This window comes from Neopelma chrysocephalum, unplaced genomic scaffold, assembly GCF_003984885.1.
Source record: "Neopelma chrysocephalum unplaced genomic scaffold, ASM398488v2 Primary Assembly neopelma1_143, whole genome shotgun sequence".
NCBI lineage: Eukaryota > Metazoa > Chordata > Aves > Passeriformes > Pipridae > Neopelma > Neopelma chrysocephalum.
This window is the reverse complement of record NW_020897805.1, coordinates 2,452,117-2,476,985: the sequence shown is the minus strand read 5'-3', so window position 1 is coordinate 2,476,985 and position 24,869 is coordinate 2,452,117. Positions and strand designations below refer to the sequence as shown.

The following is a 24,869-nucleotide window of genomic DNA, read 5'->3' as shown; positions in this document are numbered from 1 at the left end:
AATGCACAGGAACAAGGGAAGACTAGGTAGCAGGTGCATAACAACTGATTTATTCTTAAAATACATATTTGTAAACCGATTGTTTTCTATTTATTCAGATAAAAACAAGTACTTAAAGTATTAATATAATAAAACTCTTTGCATCCTGAAAAATAATTTTCCTTTTCTATTTTATTGGTCTCTGTGGAAATTTAAGAGTTTCTGCAGATGCTGACTCGCTGTTATTCAAAAGCATTGCCTCAAATCAAGCTTACCCATATAATCACCAATATATCACTTTTTAAATTAGAGGTTTAATAGATCCCTAAATTATTTTGTCATACTGAAGATTGAATTTTCAACTCACACAAATAAAATATGATATAAAAAATAAAAAACCCAAACAACATGGAATAGGCATTAAAGGCCCGAGTTTAGCAACAGAAGCAAAGGTATCCTAGCTGGAAGCCTCACCTTAACTGTGTGGTGTCTAGGTAATGCACCACATGCCATGTACAAGATCAATCACAGATATGAAACTGTTACAACACCTACACACAGCACACTAGATTGAGGACAGCAAGTTGGTACACACTAAAAAGCTGTTACTTGTGCTCTCAAGATGTTTTTATTTTATTTCCTATTAAAAAAATACACACCAACAGTCTTGAAAGTGAAGAAAGCAATAGATTTGAAGGAAAACATTCAATTGTTTTGTTCCATTACCTAAGAAACCCTAACATATGAGCACATGCAAGTTAAGCTGCTACTGTGATTAAATAATTATGTTGTAGTATCACGGATCATGTCAGTAAGGGGAATGCTGAGCCCAGGCACATTTTTGAGAAATTCTGCAGTGTTCTGGACCAATCCCTACTGTAAACCTGTTTATTTCTCTCACAGTTGTTATTGGAAGTGTTGGAAAGAAAGGTTATTTCTACAGTAAAAGCTGACTTTTGTCTTCTAGTACTTCCCCTCCCACCGTCACCTTCATGAGAACTTGGTGGGTGCACACGCAACTTGATATACTGAGAGACAGGTGCAGAATGAGACTCAAAAAGGCCAAAGAAAAAGTATGTAAAATAAAACTGCCTGACAGTATTCTACTAAAAGATGTTCCACTTCCCTAGAAACAACTATTTTTACCTTCTAGAACAATCACAGAGCTCAATATTTCTAAAGGTACAACAACAACACACAAAACCAAAGCAAACCAACCAACCAACCAACCAAAAAAAAACCCTCCCAGAAAACCAAACTCAAAAGTCTTTATTTTCCCCTCAGTCATCTTTCAGTCTTGTTTGGACTTCTTACTATGTTTATCTTGCTTTATAATTGAGTCTGTAGTTATTTTACTCAGCAGAAAGGTAGAAATAAAAATGGCCATTATCATAAACAGTTACCTGGATTTACTGTCACCACTGAAAGCTTATAGGTGATTCAGAAGATTTGAGGCCACTAATTTCCCTTAAAAGAAAATTTCTGAGGGCTGATCATCAGAAAAAAATCTAGGCCATGTTCCAAAATGCTATAAAATGCTCATAAAATACGTTGCTTTCCATGGACTTGACTCATTTGGTCTCCGTTAGGATGCATACATTAGAGTTCATAGCTATAAATTACTTTCTTCTATCTCCAAATTTGACTATTTATTTCCAGATTTTGTAGTTGTTATTTTTAATAGCTTCCCTGTTTCTGAAGAGGACAGACATTGTGGAAGAGATCTTTACTGCTAAAGGTGACACGGTCCCCCAGGTAGAGCAGTCAGGTTTGATATTTAGCCCCATGCTCTGCAGCCAGTTTCAGAAGGCAATAGGGTGCAACTGTAGTTTAGAACTGAAGCTTTCAGCCGAACCTTAAGTTGCCATATTCTGGACCAGACAGCGTTATTTTAAGCTTTAGTTATTTTCCAGGTACATGACTGTCAGAGTAAACAAGCATGCAAGTCTCAAAGGTAAGATTTGTATCCGTCAGAGTAACAGCACAGACTTGTAGTCAATAAAAAGAACCTTTAAAAAGCTCTGTCCTAGACTGAAGAAGATCATAAGCTGCACATCATTTTTAACGAAGTGCGACATTTGAAGCACTAACTTCTAGCAAAGGTTTCATCTTTCCATCGGTATCAGTTCTACACTAAGTTCAGTCCAAATATATTGATTTTCATTTATGTTCAGATTTTTCAGAAGCTTTTGATGCTCACTGCACTGACTTAAAGGAAACATACAATTATTTCATGTCTGCATACTGGCAATATTTGATAATCCCCTGGGGTTTCATGTGAATTCTAACTACCATGAAGAAGAAAAGAGAGGTCTAAAGGACTTCGTACAAGACATCTCAGGCAACAAACATGTCAATGCCCATAACAGGGAGTTACCAAGCTTAGTTTGGTGTTACTGTTACTGACAGTGGCAACAGCAGGCGGATCCTGCGACTCTCGGTCCCGCTGTTAGAACTGGAGGGGTATTTCTACTTTCCTGCCAATAATATGGAGTGGCTCCCTTGGAAAAAGGGATGCTCCTTTCTTAAGATCAGAATACAGATAAAAATAGAGGAAAAGCAACAGGAAAGCTGGAGAACAAGAGAAGATTACAGAGTCATAAGAGATACAGTGAGCTTGTATTAGAGAACAAATCGAAAGCAACCACTTGCAGAGATTTGAGGGTGAAGAAGAAATTGCAGTTTGTCTAGGGTCAGAAGCCATTTCAAGCCCCTAGACTACAAAGTAAAACTATTTAAAAAGCCCTATAGAGAACAGAACAGGGTTGAATTTGTTTTAAAACTTTCGTATTTTAGCTGCCTCACCCATTATAATTTTAAATCATAGCTTTAGAACTGGGAATATTTGGTGTCCTTTGCATGACTGCAAAAAAAGGCAAGGAAGGGGATCATGGAAAGCAGAAGAGGTCACTTCTTGTTAAGCCAGACACATTATAAAAGAGAAGTTCAACCTCAGTGATCTGTTTAGAGCATCAGTTAGAAACAAATTTTTTGTGTCTTTCGTGGAGCAGATTTACTTTTTCGTAGCCAAAAGCCTGCTTCCAGCTGTCTAAAAGCATCCTAAAAACTACACACTTCTCATAATGCTGATTCAATGAGAAAAATCCGACAAGAACCCAGGTCACATTGTAGTCAAATTCTCTCCTCCTACATCTTCTAGAAAAGGAAGATTAATTAAAACCCATCTAACAGAAGGACTAACAAAATAGTTCATTAATATGAATGGATGGGAAAAATTAGAAGAGTAAAACAGAGAATCCAAAATGCCATCTCACTCCATCATGTTGCAATTAAAAAAACAGTCATCTCAAACATCTTCTTGCCTGCTTGACTTCGAACATACTCAACTACTGCACCTCAACATGTGTAATAAAGCATGCCATGCCATTCTCCATTTGGTAAGTGAAGCTGCTTTGGAATTTAATTATTAATCTTTAAATTGATTCTAAAATTTAACGTGCATACAATATTTAACAAAAGCAAACCTGGATGTCAAGCCTGTGCTGCCTCACCAATTGCTCCATAGAGCTTCTTTTATTTGCAAGAAAAATATTAGAGCTATTGACATAGGGGTCTCTTGGAAAGGTAGCTTTCTGTGACCAGGTCACAGTTACCCGCTCTTATAAGTATCTTAATTCTCAGCATCTTTAAACCTTTGAACCGTATGTCAGAGATAAATAAAATACCATAAAAAAGCTGTCATAGACAGAAGCTTGCTTTTTTTTAATTTGCATATATATTCTGAATTTGTGTGTACAGCTCAGATTTTAAAACAGAAACCTGCTTTATTTTTAGCAGGGTAGATTTGAGTCACCTAGTCTAAAATTCTAACACAGTTAGATTGTCACAGAAAATCACACTTGGTCTACTTCACAGCAGCATTCTCAGCATAAAGCTCAAATTTACATTATGTATGTAAATTTAAAAACTGTCATTGCTACAGTTTTTTAAATCATGTTAGTTCTTCTGAAAAAATTGTATGTGTCATACCTAAAGCCATTATCCAACCATAACAGAAATAGGGGAGCAGAAAGAAAAAATTTTCCTTTGATTCCTGCCAACTTGCCCTTCTTTGTGACCCATCAGTCCTGGCTCATTCTCGATCTCTGGATCCTAGAGCATGTTTAGTAGAAAACAAGCCATGCAGTTTCTTACAGCATTACTGCAAAGAATTTGAAAAGTAGATATATCTTCATCAATAGTGATGACAAAACTTGATAAATTGCTCAGTTTAGAGGTCATGGACCAGCCTGTAATAAAAAAATCTAAAAGGTTATCAACAATGTAATTAAATATGCAAATACTCAGACAAATGCTTATTTGAGACTAATTATTTGAGAATAATTTCTTTGCCTTCAGTAGATGTGCTTTTCCTCACTTTATTATATTAAGAGTTCCTGAAAAGAATGAGTCCCACTTTGTAGAATCACAGAATATTCTGAGCTGGAAGGGACTCACAAGGATCACTGACTGCTCTCCAGAACCAGTTCCTTCTGAAAAGGGAACAGAATGTACAGTTGCCACTTCTGAGATGCAAGATGTCAGTTCCATGACTCCAAAGAAAGATCTGTCTCCTATGGGCAATTAACACTGGACAAGAGAAAACAACATAACATTTCAAAACTATTTTGAAAACCAGACTTTTAATGTTGTAAAGCATGTAACTGTTTAAAAAAATGCGATGAAAGATATAATAATTTAGTGTTAAAGTATAATTGCAACATAAGTGTACTCCTTCAGTGTTAACTTCTTTGCATTTTGTATATTTCAATTCAAGCAAGTTTTGAAAAAATTATTTGAAAAAACTTCTCAGGCAATAGGCAATCCCTAAAGACTTGGTTAATCGTGCATTACCATTTCATGTCATTTATAACATGGGAGGAGGGCAGATTGTTATAAGCAGCAATATTTAGCAACTTTTCACAGCAATTTTTAAAGGCAATACATGTCACCATGTTATCAAGATACCTGCATTTCACATATGACAACTACCAGCAAAATTAATTTGGGGATCCAAATTCTTCAGTTACTATAATTAGACTAATGTTGAACTTTGGACTACCTTGCAATTATCATTAGCTATATTCATAAACTGAAGATGCAATAATCTGAGATCAAATTTCCTCTCACAACAGTGAAGGGGCCCATACAGACATAGCTGGACATCACTGAATGATCCAGGTGAACTTCTGTAATGTGCATCCTCTGGAGAGGAAGAGCTGATTATCTGGGCTCTCGTGTAGGTGCAGAGCTCTGACTTATGAGCAGGAACAGATTTCCATGGGAGAGCTCAGTGGTGTTTAACCAGCAAACTACCAATCCTTTGCCCAGGAACCCTTGCCCTCACTGCAGGAACAATTCAGCTGGCTCATGACATATCTACTGAGCTACTGCAGCTGACAGCCTGGTAAATTAAAATAAACCGGCACCTATATTCTCTCAGTATTTTGGCCTGTAGATTGCAGCAATTCAGCAGCTGTTACAGAATAAGCTGACCCATTTTGAGATCATAGATGAGAACTGCTGAGGCCACACAAAAGTTAGCTTTTTTTCATCCATCATGGCCACCACAGTCCCTATTTGTACATAAAGTATTTTAAAAACGTGAACAATGAATATTAACAATGTTTAACATTTAAGTCAACAAGTTTCCTTTTTTGTTTAATAATCATCTACTGCAGACTATGGAATTAATCTACAGTCATGCAGAATTTCTTCCACATAAGATAAAAGAAAAAGGCAGAAAATCCCAGCTCATCTTAGGAGTTCCAGTGAGCTCTCATTGTCTTTAAAAAACAAAATCCTTTTAATTTATTTACAAACTAAGAATATGCGATCACTCTGATTTCAGGCTGTACTTTTAAAAGACAAACTAAGCAGGTTAATTGATCCTACAGTGACAATAAAACAAAGATGTGTTTTTACAGTTTACCAATATATGTCAACACATTAATGCTGCCATTGACAGAACAGGAGTAAATAATTTTCTTGAATTTGTTTATTTGTAAGACAGTAACATCATGAAGAAACAGTATAATTGGGTGTAGTAATTTCACTTTACTAGGATATCTAAACTTAACTCTGTTTATACAGACCAGTATGTAATATAAAGAATGTGTTTATTCTTGTCTTGTATTCTACAAAGTCTGCATCTAACTCCTAAAGATGCTCTACTAAATCTGGGTAGTCTTCTCATTAGAAAAATAGAAAAAATAAAAATGTGTAGAAGCAAACAAGTTGAGACTGTTGAAAGCTCAACAAATCAGAGGACTGGACAATCATCAACCATACAAAGTTCAACAAGGGAAGGTGCCGGATTCTGCACCTGGGATGGAGCAACCTTGGATGTTCATACAGACTGGGAATGAGATGCTGGAAAGCAGTGCCATGGAAAGGGACCTTGGGGTCCTGGCTGAGGGCAAGTTGAATACAAGTCAGCAGTGCCCTGGCGGCCAGGAGGGCCAACCCTGTCCTGGGGGGCACCAGGCAAAGCATTGTCAGCTGGTCAAGGGAGGGGATTGTCCTGCTCTGCTCTGCACTGAGGCAGCCTCACCTTGAATATTGTGGCAGTTTTGGGCACCAAAATATCAGAAAGATATCAAGATCTTAGAGAGTGTCCAAAGGAGGGCAATGAAGATGGTGAAGGACCTTGAGGGGAAGCCGTATTAGGAGCAGCTGAGGGCACTTGGTCTGTTCAGCCTGGAGGAGACTGATGAGAGACCTCACTGCAGTTACAACTTCCTCATGAGGGAAGAGGAGGGGCAGGCACTGATCTGTTCACTCTTGTGACCAGTGACAGGACCAAGGGAATGGTCTGAAGTTATGTCAGGGAGGCTTAGGTTGGATATCAGGAAAAGGTTCTTCACCCAGAGGGTGTTTGGGCATTGGAACAGGCTGCCCAGGTCACAGCACCAAGCCTGACAGAGTTCAAGAACTGTTTGTATAATACTCTCAGGCACATGGTGTGACTCTTGGAGATGGTTCTGCACAGGGCAAAGGGTTGGACTTGATTATCCTCGTGGGTACCTTCCAGCTCAGCATATTCTGTGAGTTAATCCCAATACTGCAGCATGTGTGAGGATGGAGAAAGAGTGAAAGATAGGTACTGTGCATACCTAGAAAAAGAATGCAAAATCCAGCTGGTAGGCGTAAAGGACCCTTTCTTCACTCACAAGTACAGACCACCTCAGAGTTAAAGCAGAACACAAGCATGGCATTTGAAATTAATACAAACCTGTCAACTTTCAGTACTTTACGGGGTACAACATAACAAGAAACTAAGTGGAGCTGCTGCATCTGTTTTTGTGCTTTAACAAATTCAGAGTTTAAAAGAGGCATATTTTTCCCTTCAGGTCTTATGACCATTTTGAACGGAACTCCAGCAATACGGGGTAAATATTCTGGTACATTTTCTACTACAGCTGTTTAAGATGACAACAGGCCAAATCCATCCAGATACTATTTTGCAGCAAGAATAATAAAACCGTGAAACTCAATGCATATCAATGAGGTCAAATTTTACAAAGTTCTTTTATTTTAAAGGCTAGACACATATATCAATAATAAGATTACCTACAGGCCAACTCTAACAGGCCAGTGTGTAAGTCAACTGCTAATGGTGTAGTCCTAGGATAAGACTTCCCTATTGGGAGTTTGTTGCATTATCCCATATCTTTCCTTTGAACAGAGTAGCATATAAAGCTAATCACTGCAAAAGCCATTAAAACACAGTCTGCTGATGTGATTGGTAGGACAATCCTACGTGCTCCTTTGAAGTCATGCTCAGGGTCCTAAACAAAGCCCTGATAAACCAGTCCTTAGCCCTCTGCACTGCTAGAAAGTCTGAGTAAATTACTATATTAAATTTATTCTTATAAACCACTATTACCTCCATCATATACGTAAGAAACAGAAAGGTATACTATTTCATTATATGGCTACAATGCAAGTTAGCAGTAAAAGTGGAAAATCAGACATACATGCACGTGGATTGAGCACAAATTATTGAAGGAAACAAGCCTGTGAACATATCTAATAAATGTGCAAGGAACTTACATATTTAAACTTTCTGAGGAAAGCACGAGATCTCTAGGAATAGTATATTATAAAACCTGCACAGAGTTCTTAGCTAACAGCAAGATTTCCAGTGTTTGTGTTCAAGGGGAAAAAAAAAGTAGACTTTCAACAGGAAGTATTCCAGAGATGTGCAAGAAACCCCTGTAACTTGGCATTTCAGATTTCCAGGGCAATTAACTCCCCACTGTATCACATCACTTAACATTAATTAATTGCTAAAGATGTAGTTATGTAACTTATTGAGTTGCTAAGGATAAATCAGCTCCCGAGTTCCCAAGGCTTGAGTGGCAAGCCAAATTAATATCAGTGAAGCACAGGGATTTATCCTCTCTTCTGAGATTGCCAAATCAAGCAGTTGTTCTCCTTCCAGTGTCAACTAATGGGAACAAGTCAAGTAAATGTCAGTCAAGCCATCAGCCCACCACTGCATGGAGAGCTTCCTGGAGCAAAAGCTTCTGAGGAAGTCCCATTGTCACTCTGCATACAAAAAGGCTGGAGGGTTCACAGCATGGCACCCTTGGAACCAGGTTCCCTAAACATGGCTCACTGATACTTCCAGATGTTTGCTTCTTCAGGATAAATCCCAGTCTGTACTAATTATTACATCACCTAGAAACAGCTAGGTAATATAGGATAAGCATAAATTAAGGAACGTGCTAATTAATATACTCTCATACATAGCATGTCTTACAAGTTAGAGCTGGCATTGGCTCAGGGGAAAACAAAATCAAAAAACAATGAAGTTCACTCATTCAGGTAGACATTAGCTTAGGGACAGAGCCCAAATTCCTTTGGTGCTTTTGAAAAATCTGACAAAATTTTTACAGCTCCAAAACATGGTGTTAACATAGCTAAACACGCATATAAGCTGAGTCAAGTAGCTTGAAGCTGAATTGCACACCCAGAAAAAACCAACTGCTACAATTGATACAGTGCCTTCTGAATCCATGTGGGTGACTGATGTTTGACTACTCTGGAATATGGAAACAGTTTCTAATCATTTAAATAAATTACAATTTTGGATGGATGAACAGAAGCTACATATGTACTCTGAAGCTCAGTCAAACACACTGAAGAAGAGTTTCAAGGTTCTATCTGAATGGATATTGGGGGAATGTGACCGTAGAACTCTTTCTACTCTTCTAGAGTGATTTTGGATGTGACATATATCAAAGACAGTCTTCCTACAGCCCTACTGATATTGCTGGCCAGGGACAAGACCTGAAAAAACAAGTGGATATAGTTCTGGTACATCAAACAGACAAGTCCACGTGACCAGCAGTCAACCACTCAATTCATGCCAAAGCAATGCACATAAGGACATTTGTCTTGCAATGCTTAACAGTTACCATCTGTCTCATAACAAAGTCTGTTGTCAACTGACAACGGTGTAACTGAAACTGCCTCATTTTCAAGAGGACTGATTTAGGGACCTGGCATTGCAGAACCTAAAAAACTGCCACAGACTCTTTAGAGCTTCATTTTCTGACCATCCTGGTATTTGTTGAAACCATACTACCAGGTCTATGAATATACACAGAGTTGTGCCAGTTACTCCTGGTGTGCAGAAAAAAGTCACACTACCAGTAACCTCGGTAAGTTGGGTCCTCCAGTGCACTGCTGCATCATTCACTTTCATCATCTGACCCATAACCATAGAAATAATGTATGGGCTTCCTTCACAAGCACAAAAAAACTTAAGAAGTTCCCAGCTTTGTAATCTGGGCAGAATTTGCTAGGACTTCTGCAGGGTTTGCCGCAATGATAAAATTGTTTTGTTGCTTTTTCAAACTGTCCAGATAGCTCCAAATAAGACTTTGAAAATTATCTTAGGTACAGAAGAGTAAAAGGTCTAGCAATCTTCTCCAAGGCTTTCCAAAAAATCTAGGCAGCTCTCAAATGTTACAAAATTTCTCTGACATCTGTACTGATCAGTTTAGGCGTTACATCATTTTCCCAAGCTGAATATTATAATTCTGATGAGGAAAGGCTGTCTGTTCTGTCAGAAGCAGGGACACATCACTGTGGTGGCTGACATAGGGTAATCTGGAAACACGCATGAATGATAGAGTGCGCTTGAGAGAACAAATAACTCAGGAAATTGATGTTACTGGCATGTGGTCCACTGTGACACTATCAACGGGACATCATCTTTGCCACAGCAGGACTAGCCACTGCTGTATTTCCAGAGAGACAAACTTAAATGACTGTTTCTGTCAGCTCTGAAGCACGTTTTGTTATTCATTCACCAAGTACGTGTCTCATTCATTAGGACTGGCCACACAGCACTGGGGACAGATGTTTAGGATATGCACGTTACTGGTTGTAGCATATAAATTTTAGTAATGTATAAATAAGAAAAAAATCAGCTGTAAGTCCTGACTCTTTCTCTGATTTATCTTCTCTTACGTTGAACAGGTTTGAGAAGCAGGTATGTGACTTGCAGGACAGCACACGGTGCTGACAAAACCCCCACTCTGTGGAATGCTACAGCAGTGCAGCATGGCAGAAAAAGTGTGGGACCTGGCAGGGTAGGAAACACACACCTCAAGATTGTTTTCTGGACAGAAGGTGAAGGTATAACCCTCAAGTTTATTAAACCATACCAAACAGAAAATGGTTTAGGGATCTTTTTTGTACATTTTCTTGAAAGTTGGATTGAACTATTGAAAATATTGGAAACACATGTTTGCTGGGGCCACCAAGCCCATCTGAGCAGAGCTGTTTAAGGAATGAAAATGAAGCTGCTTAAGGAATATCAAGCACAAGGCCAAAACTAACTCCGAGGAATTTAATATTCTGATCCAAATGGTTCAGGAAGCACAGAGCCTACCTCTCTATGCAAAAAAAAATGACCTATTTCCTTTTGGTCAACAGAATACAAAGCTAAACGTTCTCTGCTTCACTAAGTAGGAGGAAAAAGTTTTTTAGGGGACTTGCTTCCACTTTCTTGGAGTGCTAGTCCAGAAACAGTTTTTGGAGAAAGGTATTTTACACATAACTGATTTTAAGCACATAATAAGCACAACAGAGTTGATGGTGTGAGATTCCATAGAAACAAAAGACAGTTCCAGCAAAGTTGCATCAATATGAAAAAATTGAGAGTACACTTGGGGTGACGCCCCTGATGGCCTTTCCATTACCTCTCTCCCAGTTATGCATATTCAAGACATTTTGAGGCTTGCTCCCAAGCCAAGCCTTGCTTCCTGCTATGCCTCAGTCTAGTCTACTGTACACAAGTAATGCAGAAATTTTCACAAGTGAGGAAAAGATCAAATTTATTAGTTCTATGCCCATTTATACAGACTGACAGAAAAGTGAGGAGGAAATCACTAAATGACTTAACAGGGAGGAGCTAATGTATGATGCACTTCATAGATTACATACAAAAAGTACTGTTTAGGCAATGGTACTACTTGGCAAATACATATAAACTTTACATTAAAAACGTGGAACCAGTTGCAATGAAGCTAATTATGCGTTTACAAGATTACAGTTTATATTGTTTATAAAATGCGTTCTCCCTGCAAGTATTCTTCATAGATAAATTTTTAATTTTACATACTATTTTTGGATTAAGCACGACTTGACTCCGTAGACACATGCTTGATATAAATCCAAGGTTTGGCTAATTACTCACATAACAAAGAGTAAAAATTTGAAACACATCTAAGCCTTCAGCACACACCATTTTTTATAAACAAGCATGAATCTGTTCATTTTTCAAAATGAAATTCTCAAACTTGTCAGTTTATTAGAATGTTAAAAAGCACAATCACTTCAGATTAACATATCAAGTTAATCATAACTGAAGACTAAAAATTGGAATGAAATTACAAGCCCTTGAAGTACAAGCTGATACTGGAAAAGTGTCATTACTTCCCTGATGTATAGATGACAGTGGAACAGCCACAAAAACCCAAAAGGTTACAATTAGATAGCCAGAAGTAGTGCAGAAAGGAAAAGGGAGTCATTGTGATTTTCTCAGGTGTGTATTATAAAAATACTATTGTGAATTCCCAGGAGTATCTATTTGAAAGTTTCCCAAAATTTTTTTTGTTTTCCCTTTATCTACCAGTCTTACAAATTCAACTTGAGATGTGTCAAGCTACGTTCTTCCAAGTTCACATGGCATCACTACTAATGAAAGTTGTGTAATAAGAATTCCACAATTCTTCTGAGGATGAGCAAACAGTAGAATATAGCACTCTCTAGCTGCTAAGTTAGATCCACGGCAACAGCAGAATTGCTAGAATAAAAAATCAGCTATTAAGAAATAGAGCATAAACCAAGAGCACCCATTCTGAGGATGAAGAATGTGGCATTCTTTATAAGCACTTCCAGAAAAACGAGAATGAAAATGCACTGTTTGTTGACAAGGTTGTGTAGTTTAAAACCCAAGTTATAAAATTCTATCAAGTTAGACTTGAAATCCAGCACTTGTGTTAGAAAGGTAAAACTTCAAAAGACTACTTCTTGCAGTTCTAACCTCAGCATTCCAAAATCAAAATAAACGCTGATAAAAATCATGCAAATTCGGCCTGGTCAGCAGCACTTGCCCTCTCTGCACATGTGAGCTATTTGGTTTAGATACTTTAAAGTCATGAGCCCTATTAAAAGATTCAGATTTTTTTTCCCTTCCAAATCTATGTCCATTGTTAGACAGGCACAGTCTTAATTAAAATTACAGAGAGAACCTGAGTAGTAGTAAAATGAATCTGAATTTAGTTTGTTGGCAGAACCCTAAACCAATACATTATTTATGAACTGCACGCAGTTGCATGTATTCATATTTTATAGATCTAATATAATGAATCCAATCATTTGGAGAGATTGCAAGAGCTCAGATTAAAGCAAGATGTCACATATCATATTAGATATAAAGCCAAAATTTAATGAGACAAGTAAAGGTCAGAGAAGCACACTGCAGTTTCAATTTGATACCCCTACACTTCTTGTTCTTAAGCATGCATCACAACTTCAACTTTAAACATAAAGCAAAACTGAAAGTTAGTATAAAAGCATAATTCTAATGCCAAGATCACTAAAGCAAACAGGAAAGTTAAACTTTAGTTTCTATGCCAGAAACTAAATGATTGCAATTCAGTTCATCTTCTCTAGTCCTCATTTTCCAAAGTATTATCAAGCAATTTTCAGTGACTGATGTCTGATTAATTGAAACTTGATCCAGCAAAATTATCAACACTTGCTATTGGTAGGTTGAGAAAAAAAACAAACAAACAACAATTGTGTCTAATAGTAACAGAGCACCTTTAGAAGTGCGTTATCTGCATTTTTACTGATTATCTGGATTCCAACTGTTTTGTACTGTAGTGAGGAAGGCCCTTTGTTATTATTCCTCTTACCCTCTTCCCATTCTTACTTTCTGTCTCTTTGTTTAAGACTTTAGTATTGTGTGGAAAAGTAAAGATATTTACTTCAATAAGACTTTTCCTTAAGGCCTTAGAAGTACTCAATCTGTTCTAGTTAGCCATCTTTTCTTTTCCAGATGGACAAATTTACACCCAAGAAAGATTAGAGTGGACAAGAAAAGTGGGTTGTTAAGGATGAAACAAGCATGGGACTGTGAGGGATGCAGAATCAGAGAAACATTGGGATTTTTATAGCTTTTCTCCTTCCAGATCACTTATTTCCTTTCCTCTCAATTTTGTCCGTTCTCTCACATGCTTTTCCATCTCCACTTTCTTCCCTTCTTTTTGTCACTATTCCTCTCCTAATACGAATTAGTATTTCCAAGGCATAATTTGCTGTTAATTTAATCTCATTAGGGAATGACTAAACTATCTCATTTATTTTATCTTTTCCATTTTTATGCCCGTTATTGTAATTTCCAAAATATATCAATAACTTCCCCCCCACACACACTTCATTCATATCATGAGTCAAGCCAAAATAATACTGATTCCCTCACTCTTTCCAGGATCAGTTCAAACAACTTTAATATCCCAGAAAACATGAACATAAACAAACGACCTCCTCAGCTTTAGTACTGCCCTTTAACACTTTTACATTGTTCTCAGTACTTCCTTTCACCATTTTCAGGTATTTTTAAAAAATATTGTTGACTTATAAAAATACTTTTATAACACACTTTTGAAGAGTGTGCTATTTCCAGTTTTCTACCCCTTTATCATTTATCTTCCATCCTCTCAGTGTTTATCCAACAGTCTTCTGTATTTCTTTTGCAACAGACTAATTTTTCATTTGCTCCTGCCTTTGTTTTTACAGAGCTTCCCCTCTAATGTATGTTTTGACTATTTTTCCACATTTCATTTTGTGGAAATATATCTACTACTTTGTATATTAGAAGCATTTCTACAAAAAAGATCCTTTCTGCTGTTCCTGATATGTCCAGACCTTTCTCTTTTTCTAACCCTCCTGAGATACCCTGCCCATATAATGTCTGCTTTGGGCACTCAGCATGGCCAACATTCAGCTTTTTGAGTCTCACAATGCTCTCCATCTCTTTACCATCATTCACTCCTGCAACTTGCCACACACTCTCCTTCTGCTCTGCTGGAAGACAACACTGAAAAAATACCAAGATTCCCTTTAGTACCTTACCAGCCAAATTCTTCCTTCTAGGCTGCACTTCAGATCTTCCCTTTCTGTTAACATGCTAGAAAAAAAATAAATCTAATTTTGCTCTTCACAGCTTGACTGCAATTCTGATTAATTCTTTGTAAACTTCTAAAATCCTTATTTCCATTATAGTTGATGCTGCTTTAAATTTTAGTTCCAAACCCCATGATTTAAGCTTCATTTTCTTCCCAGTTTTCTTCATAATTCAAAGCTTCTTCCTATTGCTTCTTTCTGTGATTAACATCTCAAATTTCTTGCACATGATCAATACAGTATTTCTAGACATTTTTTCTCATTTTTAAAAGAAAATGGCTTATCCTTTTCAGAAACAGATAGTACTTCTTGAGTAGATCTCGCTACCTTTGCAGATACAAAGGAAATATTCAAAATATATCAGCATATATAACAGAGGAGATGATCACCATATACCATGTAAGCAAGCATATGACAGGTCCATTGTTCCTTTTTAAACATGTTATATACTCCTAAGTTTCTCCACCCCCTTTGCCTTTGGGTATTTTTATTTCAACATAATGTTGCTTTTCTGGCCCTTAAAGAAGACAACTATTTGAAAAAAAGCAATTCAATAACCCTTTCATCTGCTTCCTAAGTTCTTCCTTATTTTAATCCAATCAATTTATTAATTGCACTCCTTAATAATATCCTCTTCCCACTCAGAAATCAACTTTTAAAAAAGCAATTGCCAGAATTCAGAGGCCATTTATTATCAACCATTTGACTCAGACAGTCGTATTCCATTCTAGTCAAGCTTCCAAGGATGCCTTTTTTTAACATGTCATTATTTCTCATCAAGTTTTAAACAATTGAAGCAAAAATCTTTCAGGTTTTATCTCTCACTTTATAGCATGATTTTTCAGGCTTTTCCCATAATGTAACACAAGTTGAGAAATTAGTAACAGTGTTATTCTTAGGATTTCTTCCCCACCTATTTTATTGTGGAGAATCCACATTCAGTTAAAGTGTGGCTCCCTCAGCACTCAACTTATTTATTGGTCCTTTACTTCTCAGCCACCAGTCAAGCTTGCTAAATCCATCTTTACTTTCAACAAATAAATATATATTTAAGCTGTTCATCCCTAAGATTACTTACACACTCATTCTCTCCAATAAGCCAATGAATATTGCTATATTGCTGCAAAAATACTCTTCCAGGATTTCTAGTTTGACTTTTGGTTTACATTTCAACTACTTTTTTTTATCCTCACACTTTTTTTCTTCTGCTAAAGCCTAAAGAATAAGAGCTTCTTTCAAGATTTCCAGAATTCTCTTTTTTTTCTCTCTCTCTCTCACTCTCCCATCCCTCTTTTTAAAGTCTTTTACTGATGTTATTTTATTCATGCACAACTGTTTAAGTTTCAATCTTATTTGAAACAGAAACTAGGAGATGACAAACCTTCTGGAGACAAATACAATTCCAGATGGCAACTGGAGCTGAATAAGTCTCCCAGCTCTGAGCCAAGATAAAGGAAAAGTTCACTGACAAAACCCAATCAGTGTAAGAAAGGAGCATTGACATAGAAATCCCTACATTTTGTTGATTTAAATTCCATCTATTTCCTTGACTCTATATGGTGTACTGTGTATAATTAGCATAGTTATAGTATAATTATTGAACAATACCTGCACTGATAGGTTACGACACAGCTAAGAATGAGACATACTTCACTAATAAATTAGCTGATGCCACAGAGGTCACTTCAAGGAGAGATGGAAATAAAATCCTGGGCTCTTCGAAAACTTTAAAGTTCAGAAACTGAGTCTATCACATGCATTTGCTTCTAAACCTCCCCAGTTTAGATGCAGGAATGGTAGCAGAATTCCATGCCTCTGAACTAATAAACGGTTGCAGAACTCCTTCCAAAAAGTTCACCTCTAATTACCTGTCATGAAAGAGGCATCACCTCTACACCACCCCTATAGGTCAAGCAACAGTGATACAGACAGAGACTGATTCCCATATCTTGAGCTCTCCTGATGAAGAGGCTTTTACAAAGTACCAGAAGCAAACAAATTGTTAAAAACAAAGCTCAGAAAGCTGATTTTATTTAAAAACCATAACCGTTTCAGAATGACAATGCCATATACATCATAACACATGCAACATTTTTTAAAATCACAAATATTTTCAAGACATTTGGGGGTTTAAAAAATGAAAACTTTAGTAAAGAAGCAGCAACTATTTTGTAGAAAGGAGGAGTGCTTATTATTATATTTTTACCTTTTATGGGTGGGGGCAACCTTTATTAGATTATAACTTCCAAATTTGCATTTAATGCTATCTGGCAGTAAGTTTTAACTATATAGGGAGCCTGGAAGCTAATAAGCCAGAATCATTAACAAAAAGGTTATAATTGTTTGTGTATTTTTATTTATAGAACTTTTACACCTCTCGCGATCTAAGAATATTCACACAGGTATATGCTTGAAAGTATTATGACTAAAGGCATATTTTACTTACAGAAAAGCTAATATACCTGAAACCAAATCCATCATTCCTGTTATTCATCATACCCATAGCCAGAAACATTCTCCTTGTATAAAAGGAAGTTTTACATTTTGATCTTTTACGGACAAACTTGCAAGTTCTTACAGGATAAATGAGATTAGAATCACAGAACAATACAGGCTACATGGGACCTTTGCAGGTCTCCAGTCCAACCCACAGGGCCAGCCTCAAATTTAGATCTGGTTGCTAAAAGAACTCATACTGGTAAGTTACGAAAGTCTCCAAGAACAGAGATTTAACAACTTCTCTGTTTAACCCTTCTCATTGTGACTTTTTTCTCCTCATTGTAAGATTCCTAACTGCAGCGAGGGACCTTGTCCTTGCCTCTTATCCTTCCACCACACGTCTTTGACAAAAGCCTTTCCCTCCTGTACAACTCCAGTTGTAACTACAACCTTAGCAGAACTTGTGTGAAGAGACTAAAGAGCACAACTTCAAAACAAATCATATAAAAGCCTATAAGCATAATCTGAGCAACAGAGTCCCAAGTACCCACTCTGCAGTGCTCATTCAAACAGACAAGAGAGAGCATCAAGTGGATTCAAACTCAACATTTGAAATTAGCAGTAATTCTTTGCTAAGGAAGAACAAACCTGGGCCACTTTAACGGAATTTTGAGTCGAACCACCGGCATGATATTCTACTTTGAATTTTTTCACAAGTTCTTCAAATCTGTTAAAAAAAAAAAAAAGAGGAAAAGAAAACAGTTAAACTTTGCAATTTTTTTTTCCAGAAAAAGACATGAAGATTAGAAGTAGATGACATCACATTATTTGCAAACAAGAAATTCATACACATCAATTGTTATCCATGATGCAAGCAGGAAACATCTATTTAGATTTTGTCCAAATTACAATACAAAGTGTGGCATCAACTTGAATTCTTCACCTTAAAGTTGCAAGTGGAGTAAACAACTGAGGGGAAAGAAAATATCTGAAGTATAGGCTTGACTGCAGTGAACTGTTAGATAGGTAAAATACATCCTTGAAGAAAAATTACATAAATGAAGATATTCAGACACTTATTTCACCCCATTAAACTTTACATTTTATTTCTAGTTTAAGTAGATTGAGATTTGTTGCCTAGTTCAAAATTAACTTGACCCAAACAATGGTGCTACATTTTAAGATTTCATATGAAATAGTATATTTTGACAGGTGAAGAACTTTGATGTACAAATCTACTAGTGTGTGAGAAAAATTTGATAACAGAAAAGGCAAGTGTCTCCAAGGTGAGCTTTCAAATCCTTTAAGTCATACAACTATGAAAACATAGAATTCTGTGTTAACATTCAGTAGTATATTAGGTTTGAACACTAAAACAAATATTTAAACTTTTAACAGAAATATCTACCCTTATATTTCAGATCAAACTTTCCGGTTAAGACGCAGTGTCTGTAAGACACTCTTCGCTGTCTGGGATATGTGTTCCATCTCTGATCACAGAACACCAGAGCTCAAGAATCAGACTCCTCCCTCATCACAGGCTACAGGAAAGGGAAGTGTCACAGAAAAGGGAACAGGAATGAGGGAGTTGTGGAGGCTGCAGGGAGGCTGTGCACAAATACTGCGTCATGCCTTTAAATTCCAAGCACACTTCAAAATGAGTGGATTAAACAGCAGGATTAACCACCTCAGAAGACATTAGACTTAGAAGGAAATACTCCTGCAGGCAAGTCAAAATGTTTACTGTAAAATTTTTGCAGATTTGAGGTTCAAAATGACCTCAAGGTCAAACCTAATTAATAGCATAGCTTTACCCTTAATGCCTATTTACTTTATCTGTTTACCTTCAACAAATTAAGCCTGTCCAGTTAGATGTATTCCAATATATTTTACTGTATTTACTTTTACCATCTTTATTTTGGACACAGTGAAAAATGAATGCTATCTGCCAACCCTACTTGTCCTCTCCCTCTCACAACCCCAATCTCTTTACAGTACATGAACAACAGTTTTGGGGATAGATTCGTCAAAGAATGACTTGTTTGTTTAAAAGGTGGGTTTTTTTTTTTCAAAACCATGTTTCTAATAAAAGAATTTTTATTTCTACAGTGCTTTCCATCTAAAGTGTTCGAATAATGAGCTACTCACCCTAGCAAACTACCAATGGGCAGACAATTAGAAAGAACCAAGAACTAAATTACTACATATGCTTTTCACAGTTATTCATACTATTAATTATCAGTTTTAAGTCAAGCAATTGAAACCTCAAATGGTAGCAGTAGCTGAAAGTGGGGGGAAAAAAAATAACAAAACCCAAGAAGTCTCCTAACAATTGGCTCTCAAGCAAAGACAAACCATCACGAACCAATTAAGCATTTTGGCAATATTTTTTCTTTAATTTATTTGACATTTTACCTTTTCACTCAATTTGAGTGTGTACTGTGCAAATCACATAGTTATTTTTGTATTCTAGTATATCTACAAGCATGCCAGTTGATATTTTAATTTCTTTACTTATAGGCAGCTAAAGTTTCCATGTCCATGTTATTTAATGGCACATTAAACCTTATAAACCCAGTATATACTGCAGTTGATCACCTATGTTAGCAGCTCTAAGCCTAGATAAGTATGTATTTAAATACTTGTAGTTCAAATGAAAAATAAAATAGGCAGTATCTGAATTTGGGAAAAAAAACAACATTGGGAACAGCCATAAAATACTGCCTGTATTATCAAGATTTCAAGGTGAAAGCTATGTAATCTAAGAAATAATCTGAACAAATTATTTTACAATTACTTAATAGAACAAGACAAACAATGGTGACTGTCTTCTATTTCAGATTGAATATTAAAAGACCTAACTCCTTTTCTTTGAATTAAGATGGTGCATTCAACGTCTCTAACCATCTGTTATATAAAACAGAACGAGTTCATACAGCTGCAAGAAAAGTACATTTTGCTGGTCATTTTCCATGACACGTCAAAAGGACAATATAAATTGTGATGTTTTAATCCGCAAGAGCCTGGTAACCAAGTTGTATCAAGAATGACCTCAAAATTCAGAGTGCTGATAGTTTTTTTATCTTAAGATGAACAGTGAGATGGACATTTTTCACAGTGTCAGCAGATGGCACAGGCAGCGTGGGAACACAGACTTTGTCACTGTCTGCTGTATGCCTGACCTGCAAAGAGAAGACTGTCATTCCAGCATGCCTCAGAAACATGGTGTTTGCTTTTATAAAACCCTCCACTTTAGGGAAGGAAGTTCAACTTCCAAGGTCCGGGAATGCTGAACAGAGCTTCTGTGTGTGCTTCAGGACTAAGCTGTTATCACACTTAGGATAATTCAAGAAAATTAGAACCTTATGAGCAAGACTGAATATTATTTGTGTTTCATGTTCTGCAGTTGTTGGTCTTTCTGAGTATTTCTTTAGGCTGTGCTATATCTGAGAACTGTGACCCTTTTCCTGACCTAGCAACACACCATTACCTTAAATAACAGAATATAATAAATCCCACAATTGGCACCATATAAAGGGGGCCCTACTTTTGGTACCATGAATTTGTCCACCACATTAAAGCATATTTTAACAAAAACAAGTTTGCATTTGCAGCAGCATATGTTTTGAGCTGTGATACTGCTGATAACTCCAGCACTGACCAAAGAGGATATGTTAATGTTTTGCTCAGTTATACTAAAGGCAATAGCACTTCTGTCAGGTTTTTTCTTTTCTCCCTGTTTTAAAAAAGCATATACTACTAATTGAACTTGATACTGAAAGGTGAGCCTTTTCAGTAGCCTCATATTTGACAGAATTAATGGCTATTTAAAATAAAAAAATTATAAGGTGGTAGTCAAAGAAGCTATTCTACAAAGGAATACAAACAAGAATGAGAACATAATCTTTTAGCCTTTTTTTTTTTTTTTTTTTTTACAAAATACAGCTCCTTACATTACAGGAGGTCAAAGCTTATTTTTAAAAGGCACAGACTCTTCTTATATATGCCATACCAAAAACGGGAGACAGCTGCTAGAATTTTCCCCCAGTAAATATCACTGGTGACAATTTCACAACCCTGTTTGTCTCTCAAACTCTGTTGCCTCTCAGACCATTCATAACCTGAGCATCGCCATCCATCTTCTCTGTGTGTTCTCACAAAATTATGTTTAAACCTTACACTATTCCTTCTCATAGCAGCTCTTAAAAAGCGTGATTTACACAGAAAAATGCACTCATCGTAACATCTAATCCCCTCAGACACCTGCAAAGATCATCTGTGCTGGCTACCCCTCTGACCAGCTCCCGCCTCTCTCCACAGCTCTCTTCTCCCCCTTCTCAGTCACTGCTAGCAGAAGTCTCTTCTCTGTGTTTCCAAGGCCCTGCAAAGTGTTCTGCACTGAACACACCATCCTTCATTCGGTACATTTAGATTTACAACAGCCTCTGGGCACAAAGCTGTCAACAAAAATAGCTTTTCCCTCACTAACCCATGATATCATCCACTGTCCAGTTACTAGAATTTTCTATGACTATTAGCAAATCTACTTTAAATCTTCCTGCAAACTATCTTTCACCATAATGTCAAAAAAAGTCATCAGCAAGGCAGTGTGATTTCCCGAGGCTATTCTCCAGCGTAATAGCTGGCAATGCTCTCCTGGATCAATACCCATCTCCTGTAACTTGCTTTATACACAAAATCTCAGGCTTTTTGGAGCTGGGACTATCTTCTTGTTACACAGCAACAGATACACTCGTGTTTGGCTCACCATGGTTTCAAAGCCAAACTGACAAGAAAAATAAGCACATAAAACATACCCTACAACTGAAAGCAGACAACATAAGGCAATGAAGCTACAGTAAGGAAAATTAAAGTAATTCAAGTAATGCTGTTAAGTTTTATGACACAATTTATATTAAACTACAAAGGAACTCTTTTTGAAGAGTTAAATGGCCACTGAATACCAACATTTAACTGTCTTATACAGAGACTGCACCAGAAAAAAACATTCCTGATGCATATGTCAGAAGCTACTTATCTGCAAGAAGTAGAGGAAAGTAATCTCTTGTTTTTCAGCAGGGTGTGTTGCCCTGGATATCTTTTGATATATCTGCTTATTACCTAAGATGTACTCAATAGCATACATCAGCAGGGAGCTACACTTAAAAAAAATCAGCTGCCAAAAGCAGCTAGAGAGGAGAGAAAAATAATTTTTGCCCTTTTTCCTTTTGTATGCCAGATAATGACAGCCTGAACGTAAGACGAAAATCAGGTTATTTCGTATAACAATAATAAAATATTTTCAGTGGATTGTATATTTTGCTTGGTGTTATAAAAACCTTCAAAACCACCAAGATGGAAACCTCTTAAATAATAAAAGGTTGCAAGTTGCACATAAGTCTGTAACTTCTTTTCTTTGGAGGTAAATTGGAGCTGGGGATGCAGCCCTTGTTGATACCTCTAGAGAGGAAGGTAGACTACGATTTGGTATGTTTTCAAGCTATTGGATAAATTTTAATTAAAAATCATAATTAATGGTGATTCTGACACCTTTCCCAGGCATTTATTTTTACTGGCAAGAACCAGCCATATTAAGACATGGCAATAGCTTTAAATGTTCAGCTGTGAGGAGAACCAGACTAATACACTGACAGTTAGACGTTTGATCCTTTTAATTGCATTTTTAAAAATCTACTTAAATCTTCAAATTAAGTAACCTGTGTCAGAATGTCTATGAAATCACTCCATAAATTAAAGAAAAAAGTATTTAAGAGAGTGAGCATCATATTATACAACCTGTCTTAATAATACTGAAAGCTCAGTAAAACTACAAAACCAATACCAAATATTTCAATTTTTAAGGAAACCCTCATGGAATAAACCAACACAAACAACTAAATAATGCCCAACCTGCATCCTGACTGTTTTGCAGGGCATGGCAGCAGTAGTTATGCATACATCTGGACAAGCCTGTCATCTGTCACATTCTCAGTTTCCTCACAGGCTGGGCCAATGCCAGAACGATGCAGGCAGCCACACCACCAGGCAGATGGGGCACATGTTGTTGAAAGACAACCTTTCCTGGTCAGTGTTAGCAGGCAGGCTGAAGCCCTCATAATTTCATCCTAAGTAAAATCTAATTTACATTTAAGGAACAGGTCTAGTCTTGAGATTCAACCATGATAATTAAATCACAGGGTATTACTTTTAAACAGAAGGGAGAATATTTTAGGACAAATACTATGGGTAAAAAGAAAAGCAATTCATATTTTTTAACTCTGAAGAGTGTAGCTAATTTCTCTATCTAAATTGTACAACTCAGTATTCAAAGTTCAAACTCCAGAAAGGATAGTTACATATAGGAACAATGTCACCCCTACTCTTTGAGATATAACAAATTAAGATTGAAATACAGATATAATTGGTTCTTCTTGCTTAAAATTGGACCTGAAAGAGCAAAAATCCCTTTTTGAAATGAGGTACATTCACAGAGGTACATGAGAAAACTTTATAACAGCTGCTTGGCAATGACTGACTTTATACAGAGATAGTTCTTCTTATTAGCTTGGCACAGAATTAAAGAGCTTGGGAATGGGTAGGGGAGTAAAGGGGAAGAATGAAACATGCTAAAAAGGAAGTATCGGAGACAGGTTAGCACCATGGACATATAACACAACAGAAACCTAAATGTGTTAGGAATATGACTGCTAAAATTGAATAGAGCATATTATCATATTTTTCTCCTTTATTTACTGAAGTTCATAGAACAGTGACTCTTCATGAAAGCATTTACTGTTGCAAACTAGAATTTCGCATAAAGTATTTTCCTAATCACCTCATCCAAACAAACACCAAATGAAAAAAGCCAGTAATTCCAAACAGGTTAGGATTATGAGTACCAAATGTTAATATATGAAAGAAGAAAAAAAAAAGCCTAGGCAAATTGCAAGATTCATAGCTTTGAAATATTTTACCACAAATGTTAGCAAGGTTGAAAAAAATGCACTTAAATGTCAGTTTGATAAAAGCCAAAAGAACATTTTCCACATGTGTTTGCATTTAGGCATATTGAAACAAGATGGAAAAAGTAACAGTCATTCAAATGTAAGGTTAAAACATCAGCTCTTAAGAATCATGATTTAAAGAAATTTCTCAAAGTCTTTTTTTCTTTTTTTTCAGCAGAGAGTCAGGCAAGTGTTCTTGAAAAGTCACCCCCCACCCCATTCCACATTATCTGGATATCTTCCTCTACATTATCTCAAAAATATACATGATTACACTCAGAAGTATTAGCCACCACAAGGCAAGTTGTTCTGTTGATATTCTGAAATGCTGTAGGAAAATTAAAGAAAAAACAAACAACAACTCCCCCATCCCCCCAAAACACCCTATACCACTAGATTATTGAAAGATCACATTTTTGATTCTGTCCCTAAACACAAATGGATACACATGGTATATATACACAGAGCACCCTCTCAAACCTTAAAATTTGTGCACTATATATAATTACTATAGCACCCCTCCATCTATTACATTTCTAATCAAAATATTTTCAAAACTTTCACATGAGGATGGGTAATCAGGAATACTATTACAGAATTTCTGTCGGTTCAATAATTTACTACGACTTCATGCTTTCCTCCCACTGTCTTTTTGAAAGATCTTCCAAAACATCAGCCAAGACTCAAACATTTTGAAGACATATCTAGGGATTGCCACCATCATCTTTGTCGCAA

General features: G+C 36.6%; 1 protein-coding gene across 5 annotated transcripts in view; it reads right to left on the bottom strand.

Annotated features, from left to right (window-relative positions):
- ADK (adenosine kinase) overlaps positions 1–24,869 on the bottom strand; it is a 277,815-nt gene that overhangs the window by 184,894 nt on the left and 68,052 nt on the right. For all 5 annotated transcript variants that reach the window (XM_027700143.1, XM_027700145.1, XM_027700146.1 and 2 more), the window contains one exon: positions 17,779–17,857. In XM_027700143.1, coding sequence (XP_027555944.1) covers positions 17,779–17,857 — 79 coding nt within the window. The remainder of the gene's footprint in view (positions 1–17,778; positions 17,858–24,869) is intronic.